General features: G+C 32.2%; 1 protein-coding gene across 2 annotated transcripts; it reads right to left on the reverse strand.

Annotated features, from left to right (window-relative positions):
* Positions 1-597: 597 nt before the first annotated feature.
* Positions 598-7,557, reverse strand: LOC8287872 (WD repeat-containing protein 25). 2 transcript variants are annotated; one of them, XM_048379380.1, is made up of 4 exons: positions 7,210-7,557; positions 6,466-6,627; positions 5,783-6,267; positions 598-1,273 (listed from the first exon to the last, which is right to left on the reverse strand). In XM_048379380.1, exons 1-4 carry the CDS (start codon positions 7,499-7,501, stop codon positions 902-904), a joined length of 1,311 nt encoding a protein of 436 aa, XP_048235337.1. In that variant the 5' UTR covers positions 7,502-7,557; the 3' UTR covers positions 598-901. The 2 variants fall into 2 exon arrangements, with proteins under 2 accessions (XP_048235337.1, XP_048235338.1); XM_048379381.1 differs by lacking the exon at positions 6,466-6,627 and having other exon boundaries at positions 7,210-7,556.
* Positions 7,558-8,846: the final 1,289 nt, after the last annotated feature.

Genomic DNA, 8,846 nt, shown 5'->3' on the forward strand with positions numbered 1-8,846 from the left:
AGAGTTGGAATATAAAATATTTTTATGGCTTTTTTTTTTTTTTTTTCCTTTCATTCATTTTGAAAAATGGGGAGAAATGGCAGAATTAAACCCTTAATACACACACACACACACACACACACACACATGCAGTAATACTAATACGAATGGGAAACCAACATCAAAACTAAGTCTAGGGGCTAAGATATAGAGGGCTGTATTTATGCGGGCTCGTAGAAATTTCCACCGAAATCAAAATGCTAGGGATCATACTGAACTCTCACAATCACAGGACTAGACCAGATCAACTTCTCCAGTGACTAGTGTCCTTTTCAATGTGTGTCACTATCTTCAATAACTCTGCCCTTTTCTAAAGGAATTTTCTCCCCCCCCCCGCCTCTTCCCTCTCATTATTGCTACCCAGTGCATATGAAATTCCATTCACTACCCAAATCATTTCAAACATAGTTTTGAGTTTGTGTCACTCATCTCTAGTTCCACAATTTCTTCCTGGCTGAAGACTCTTCTCCATTTATCAGTAGTTAATGGAAATTAGTTTAACCAGTTAAAATGTTCAAGGAAGAAAGAAAAATTGAGGTCAGACTAGAAGCAGAACACTAATAAAGAAAGCAAACATGTCACAAAATGCCTTAAAGATCTTTGCAGTGCTGGGGGACAGGGCTAGCAATTTTGTCAAAGGGGAAAGAATTGCCCTTAACGCGGGGAAAGAATTGCCCTTAACGTCATCCTGAAAGTGTGGCCGGCGCACTTTCATTCATTCCTTTTCAACCTCCTAAAAGCAAAAATATAAATAAAAAAATATGTACAACAATTCTTTCAAAATCTTTCCCTTCGGTTTTGTTTGTTTGGATCACCTTACTAGCAGCCAGCCATTATCCTACAATGAAGTGAAATCAAGCTCTCACTGGAACACAGAAACCTGCCCATTCCAACTACAGGAAGCAATCACATCAGGTATTACAGGGTGGAAGGCAACATCTATACAGGCCTGCTCATATGCGCTGATTTTCTTGACAAGATCGGATGATCTATAGTTGTAGAAGTATATGGAACCGTCTGAAGAGCCAGATGCAAGCAACTCGCCGTCCAAGTTGAAGTTGCACTTAATGGGGAACCCAGATACACCATGATTTTCGAACCTTTTATACTTGTCAAGTCTGAATGGGGGACTAAAAGAGAAGATAGCAATATAATTTCCATTTGACTGCGCAACAAAACTTGGATCAAATGGGTGGCGTCTTATACAGGTACAGGTATAGGCTTCTACGTAAACCTGATACAGAGGGTATACATGCAGCACATCATTAGATATTATAAGAGGCTAAAATGAAATTTATAATTTAAATGGTTCATACTTGATCTTTAAGGAAATTCAAAGTTTAAATGGTTCATACTTTATCTCTAGCCAATGAAGAGCCCATTAGATAAAAGAGGCTGCTGGTTCACAAATCCCAAGTTAGTCTACAATTTGAGCGGTCTGGGCTAAAACTAGGTTATTTATGTCAAATTGTAAGAAACTGATCAGAAAGGTCAGCCTCTAAGTAGCTGAATAACAGACTCCCAAATCTACTCCAGTACTTGGAAAGGCCATCAAGCCCCACTCATACAAAATCCAGCTATAGCCTGGGTCAAGCTCCTAAAAATGATAGGCCACGTAAAAAAAAAAAAAACGCATCCTGCTTTCAAGTTCTTGAACTTGGCTTTCTTAAGCCTCATCAATCTGCTCCAGTGACTCAGCTTAGTCAATGGTCCACTCATGCCATGTAAACTAAATGTCTATCTCACTCAACATGCCAAAAGTCATCAGGCCTATTGTTCACTGACATGACCTGGGAGCAGTAGGTGCATCGTTTCAGCCATGCTTATGTAGTTTCCTATATATTTCTTTTCATGTTGCCGAAGCCCCACAGACACTAATGTCTCTGGACATTCTATTTCACATGATCAGACAGAAAAAGCAGACAGCTTCATTTATTTACCCCCAAAAAAAAAGGCACATAAAAGGCAAGAGGCAGTTCAATGTAGGGATACAAGTTGAGTGTAGTCATTTCCTTTCTGCAAAACTACCAAAAATCAAAACGACCAAATGTCTTTTGCAAAGACAGCATATTTAAAATTCATAGCAAAACGAACTCAGTAAAGACACACATGACATGTCATTTATTGAACAAAGGTCAACTGGATATATCATTCCAGAAAAGGAGAAAATGTCATGAGGCAATAATCAGATAGACACTTTGAGTGGATTGCCAACTAGAAAAGATAAGTGTTAGTTCTCTTCCCCTGAGATTAACTACTCAACCACATGTATCAATCTTTATAAAGGCTGTCTACATGTGTGTCTCCTAAAAGATCCCAGCAAGTAGCTTGAAAACATGTACCCATACACACACATTACTCACATATTACATGAATCTATTAAATTCATCTATTCTCAATTGCACATGAGTAAACTAATTTATTAATAATTTTATGATATATTTTTTATATTTTATTGATATGGAACTTATTTCATATTGTAAATTAATTATTATATAAATCCTATTAATAATCTTTTTTGGATTACGGGATTATAGAAAACTAACAATTTTTCTTTTTATTACGCATGTTTAAATTTGACATAAAAACATTTTTTGAAGCTAAATTTTTCATAAAGCTTCAAATTCAGATCCATATATTCTTAACTGACCAAGTTATATTAAAGAATGACTTGCACAATTGAAATTTTTGCTAAAAAAGTGTAATAATCATATATTATGCCTCAATCTAAGGATTTCATTTTTTTATGTATTGGTGATTAGTTTGTTAAATATAATGAAATGCAATCTTCATAATTGCAATAAGAACCTAAAAGTTCAAGTATTATTACTATTAACTACCCCAATTCATTAATTAGAGTTTCATACGTATTAGTTAATAGTTAACCTTCATATACGTAATATCTCTATCTTTTCTTCTTCTAACTAAATTATATTTTTCTTTATCCTAACTAGATTATATATATTAAATAGTACAAACTAATTTTGCGTTCTCTCTTTTCTTATTCTACCTGGATTGAAGTATTATACTAAATAATTAAATATTTAAATATATTTTATTTTATATTTAACTATTAAATTACCAAATTGATGCCAATTTTAGATGAATTATTAGTAAGAGATTTATAAGGGAGTAAATCAGCCTACTCCCACCCGACTTCCATACTTCTATATACATTAGACTATTTATAGATATAAGCAGGCCATGTTTCCCTTAGTAGAAACTCCACAAGTCAATTTTATAAGAAGTCATGTTATGTAATCCAATAATTATAAGACATATGTGGAAGCATAAGATTTATGTTTAACAAAATAAATGGGAAAAATATGATTTCTTTACCAAAAAAGTATTATTTTGATAATTATTTGTATATGATATTAATATTCCTTAAAAAATATCTATATAAGAGTATGCAACACAACCCACCTCACTATATTACAAATTTAGATCCAATGCTATTATTTGTTTGTATATAAAATCTATGGTTAACAAATAGCAATTACATAGTACTATAAGCATATTATTATTTTTATTGTCTTTATAGAATTTTATATATAAAATTAAAATTTTAAGAAATAAAAAAAAATTCATGCAAAGCACATGCCTAAGGCTAGTTCAAAAATACATACAAAATAATCCTGAAAAAACTATCATTCCAAATTAGTCCTCATCTTCCAAAATGCACAATTTTATCCTTAATCGTCTTTAAATGTAGCAGTTGGCCGAGCTGCAAGTAACTTTTTCAGCTTCATGAAGCATGGTACATGTGTTTGTGAAGCCTTTCTAGCAAAGATTAACAATATATGTATGTTTCTATGTCAAAAATAAGAAAATAAAGCAAAAATATACTTTTTTAAGTGCTACATTTTTCAGTAGTTTATTGCTCTATTCCAATATCTTTCACATAAAAAAGCAAATTCTCATTCCAAATTGAATGAATTAGTAGCCACATGAGCCATACACTCTAATTTGATGAAGTTTCACAGTTTTCTGGTGAACCAAACAGTAGAAATAAGAAAGTTTAGGAATAACAACATACACTACCCAAGTATGACAGTCTTTTGAGAGGAAACTTTCTGAATTTAAATACACCATCTTTCACTGATATTTCAAATTCTTACGAATTTTCAAGTCCTAAGACTTGTAAATCTTAAACTTTTTAATTCTTAAGATTTTAAATTTTAATGTTCCTTACTTGAGATGATAGTTATCTACTTTTTTATATTTGAAATCTTACAATTATTTATATACTAAAATTTCATGTTTCATGTTTTAAATATTAGAGAACTTAACTTTTAGTTATAAATCACCTAGATTGACTAGTTTAAACTCTAAAAGGAGGCTTTTTTAAAATTGATTTTTCTTACATTTGGTTTCTTAAAAATTTAGATTCTTATCTTGAGTTATTTAAAGAACAACAAACTTTAATAAGATTCTCCCAACTTGCGAATCCAATTTTAATTTCCTAGCAAAAGAATGCACCCTAAAGAATATTTACTACTTGAACTTATAACCTACAGAAATGCTACCAGCTACAGTAGGGTTGAGTAAACTATTTTCTCATGAAACTGATAATGGAAAAGTTTAGAAATAGTAGATGATGTCAGACATTAAGGCCTAAACAACTTTTCTTCGAGATGAAGACAGAAGCCTAACACATACAAATAATTGAGTATGGTCCTCTAATTATAAGGAAACACCAGAAATTCCCATATTAAGACATGGGCTTGTGCAGGCCCCAATATGGGGCAACACTTCTAGACACTGCACAGCTCTTATTCTGCCTTCCGATATTTTCCATACAATTGTCAAGGCATTTAATTCAGTTACGCAGGGTCTAAAATACAGAATTGTCAAAAATCAGATTTAGATTAAATCAACATAAATCAGCTGCCGCAACCTTGAATGTTTTTACAAAATTAGGAAAATGACTTGAATCAAAAAAAACCAAGAACCTAATTGAATATCACAATAATTTGTAGATAAATTTTTAAAATGGAAAGACAAACACAAAGTGGTTTTCGAGGTTTTTGTTCAGTGCATCAATATGTTAAATCAGTATAAAAAAAAATTATGCTAAAAAGTATTGACGTTCTAAAAAAAAAACTGAAAGATACTTTGGAATAGATTTAGTCTAAAAAGTGATAACCTTAAAGTGACAATCAAATCAATGTAAGCCCATGATGCAATGGGTTTCTAAAGAAAAGAAATAGCTAGAAAAGGAAACAAAATACTTAAGAAAAAGAAGAAGAGAAAAGTGCATGACAGTTCGTCTCCTGCAATAGTGCCTCCTGTCTGATAGTTTTATAACTTTGTGCAATTCTAGATACAGATTCATCAAACAGATAATCATTTTAGCAATGCAATAACAGCAGAGTTTATCACAATTATGTATAAAATTCTAACAGTAAGATTTTCTTTTAATCTGCTATCAGATATCAAGGCATAAGAGGTATAAAAGCAAGAGAATCTGTGTAAGGTAAAGATAATTAGGGTAATACAAAACAAAAAAGAAAAAGAGGAGAGGAGAGACGAAGACTTAAAACCTAACTAAGCATATGTCACAGTTAGTAAAAGAAGATCACGAGAAAAAGTCAGCATATAGAAAGTTTCAACCATTTGCAGTAACTTTCTAATGATATTGGCAAACACACATTAAATAGGCCTAAAAGGAGACAGGGAAACATTGAGACTAAGAAATTCTAGATATGGAATGGAAGCAATGAGAGAAGAAGTCTCTAACCTGGTTGGATAGCGGAACCTGTCGCGAGATGTCCCAAACAATAATAGAATTTTCACTAACATTGCTTCCACTAACATCACTAGATGAGATAAAGTTCTTGCAATCATTGCTAAACTCAAGATCAAGTATTGGACCCAGACCTCGGATATATTCGTGGACCACCTTCCCTGTTCTAATGTCCCACAATCTGATGTGGCCCTTTGATCCCCCAGAAAGGAAGAGGTTGGAGTTGTCTGAATGGAATTTGATAACCCCAACAACCTGATCTTCCTTGAAAACCTGAGTCTCTACTCCCTTTTCAACATCGATCAACCTTGATGCACAGTCATATCCGCAAGAAAGCACAGATAATCCTTGCTGTGACCATTTTACATCTTTGACAGCTGCATTATGGAATCTAAATATCCGTGCTAGTTTTTGGTCTCTGCTCCATACATTCCATATACAGATGGTTTGATCCATCCCAACAGAAGCAAGAAGATGGGCTGCAGACTAACTATGATGAATAGATCAATAAGGCCAATGATATGCATAATAAATTATAACTTCTGACAATTAACCAACATTTGAATTTAATTTAGGTTGAAGAGTCTCTCAGACTGTGGGGGGAGAAACTAAAGCAAGAGAAATAATTTCTAAAACAAAAATAAAGTGAATATTATATGTCAACAAGCAGATCATACCATGACTTTGTGACCAACTGAGAGAATTGACAGCCTTTGTGTGGCTATGCAGAGCAGTAAACAGCCTTTCAGGTATTTTATTTAGCTGTACATGGCCCTTTACTCGTTTCAAGGATGATAAAAAATCAGGGGGAACAACTGAATCCTCAATACTTCCCAAAACTGTAATGAAGGAAACAAAAGAAAAGAAGAAGGGTAGTTTTTTTTCTAAGTTCTAAAAACTGTAATTGAAACACGACTAATGAAATTATGTAACTACAAAAGTTGGTTATGGGTATAATTAAAAATATAATGCCAGTAAGTTAAGAAAGAAGATCAAAGACATAATGGAAGACTTTTGTAATCATTTCATTGCACCATCTAAAACAGCATCAAAATCAATTTTTATGTTTAGAAGTTCAAACCGCCATATCCTATCTTGTTAATAATCACATACTCCAACTTTATACACTAAGCAACGATGAAAAATCCTTAAAGACACAAATAATTTTTTTTCCTCTTCTAATGCTAATAACATTAAAACGCCTTACAGAACCCAAAGTTTAACTAACATGATCCAAACTTTCTTATGAACCTAAAGTTAAATACAATCCAGCCCATAAGATTGCTCCAAAATTGCTTCTTTAATTTGTTTATACAATATAAAATAACAATTAATTAAATTGGCAGCTAAAATAACTGCCAAAGCTAAAACAAACAAATATGTACATACGCATAACAAAAACAAAAAATCACAAGAATTACCAGATGAAGTGGGAAACGGGGGATAAGGATTGGGGTCTTGGATGACCCGATTAGAGGCAGAAGCAGATTGACCCATGAGAGCTCGTTCTCTCTTGGATATGTATCTCCCTGGAATCGGAGCTTCACTTGAAAATTGTAGAGGGTTGTTGTTGCGTTTGGGTCGTTTTGGAGGAGGAAGAACAGTGTTCAATTGGTGGGGTCCGAGTAGTGGTTTGGATTGTGGGTCGATTCTAGGAACGGTTTCGGGTTCTTCATCGGAAGAATTTGAATATGCGTTGCAGAGAAGATCCATTATCCATGCAGAGGCTTTGTCTTCTGCTAGCAATGTGACAAAAAAGGACAATGACCGTCTTCTAATCATGTAAATGGCTATGGATCGGGTTAGGCTTAGCCCGGCCCATCTCAGCGTCCAGAATCCATTTGAGTTGGGCCATCATTTGGAGCATCCTATCCACTCCTAGTTTGCAGTTTTCGTATCGCGAGGTAATATCACACAGAACTGTCAAAAAGATTTCATTCATGACAAAAGGTATAAGGTCTCCATGGACGAAAAGCTCAAATCAACTCCATAACAAAGCCCAATCAGCCCTAAGACTTAGTCTGTATTATATAGTTCAAGAAATTTCTTTTATCGTCCCTATATTATAAGTTACACAACAAGAGGTATCTATGGTATTATACCAACTAATATTAAACATTTATTTTTCGGATTTAGATATTAAAAAAATTATAAAAATTTCTATGTCTCCCAAGTCTCAAAGAGTTAAGAACGGTCAAATCTCAGTTTTGAAATCGCCGTCCACATATGCCCGTGAACTAGAAACTAGACTTCAAATATAAAACATCTATTTTTTTACTTAAATTTTTATACCTACTAGAATAAAGAATTATAAATTTTTAATAAAATATATAAATATTGACTAGAAGTAGAACTTGAATGCAATAAAAAGAGATACCAGTTTCTTTTTTCTTTTTTCTTTTTTTTAATTCTTAGGAAGAATATAATTTTTAGAAGGTTTCCATCATATTGAGAATCTATTCAACAATAATGTTAGTATATATGTTTCTAAAAATGATGAGACATAATCAATTATTAACACATTTTAGGACGAATAAAGTCTAATATATGGATATAGATGTTTGGTGCGAAAATTGGACCAGCAAAATCAAGCATCTGACACCTTCATTTTCAAACTGCCCCTATGTTTGTGAGACCATAAGATGAGTATTTCTTTTTTTAATTTAAGGAGTATCATTTATATAATTAAGAATATTGTAAGAAATATATAAATATGAAATATAATATATTATATTTATGTCTAAGAGATTCTTATTAAAATGTTCATGATTTTAATTTTTTATATAAGAATTTATTATGCATTTGGCTAAAAAAAAAAAAAAAAAAGTTTAACTTTTCAGTGTGGAAAGTCATAGCAACTCTTTAATTTATGTTTTAAAACATAAAAATTCATTAAAATCTTATTTTGATTGTGTTTGAGATTGATATCGAAATTGGATTAACCAGGTTTAAAATCTTTTAATTAATATATTAAAATTTTTATAAATTATTTTTTAAAAATATATTTTAAAAGAAAATATCACATTTAACTGTTTTTTTAAAGGTAATTTTTAAAATT

This window comes from Ricinus communis, chromosome 9 (genome assembly GCF_019578655.1).
Source record: "Ricinus communis isolate WT05 ecotype wild-type chromosome 9, ASM1957865v1, whole genome shotgun sequence".
Taxonomy (NCBI): Eukaryota; Viridiplantae; Streptophyta; class Magnoliopsida; order Malpighiales; family Euphorbiaceae; genus Ricinus; species Ricinus communis.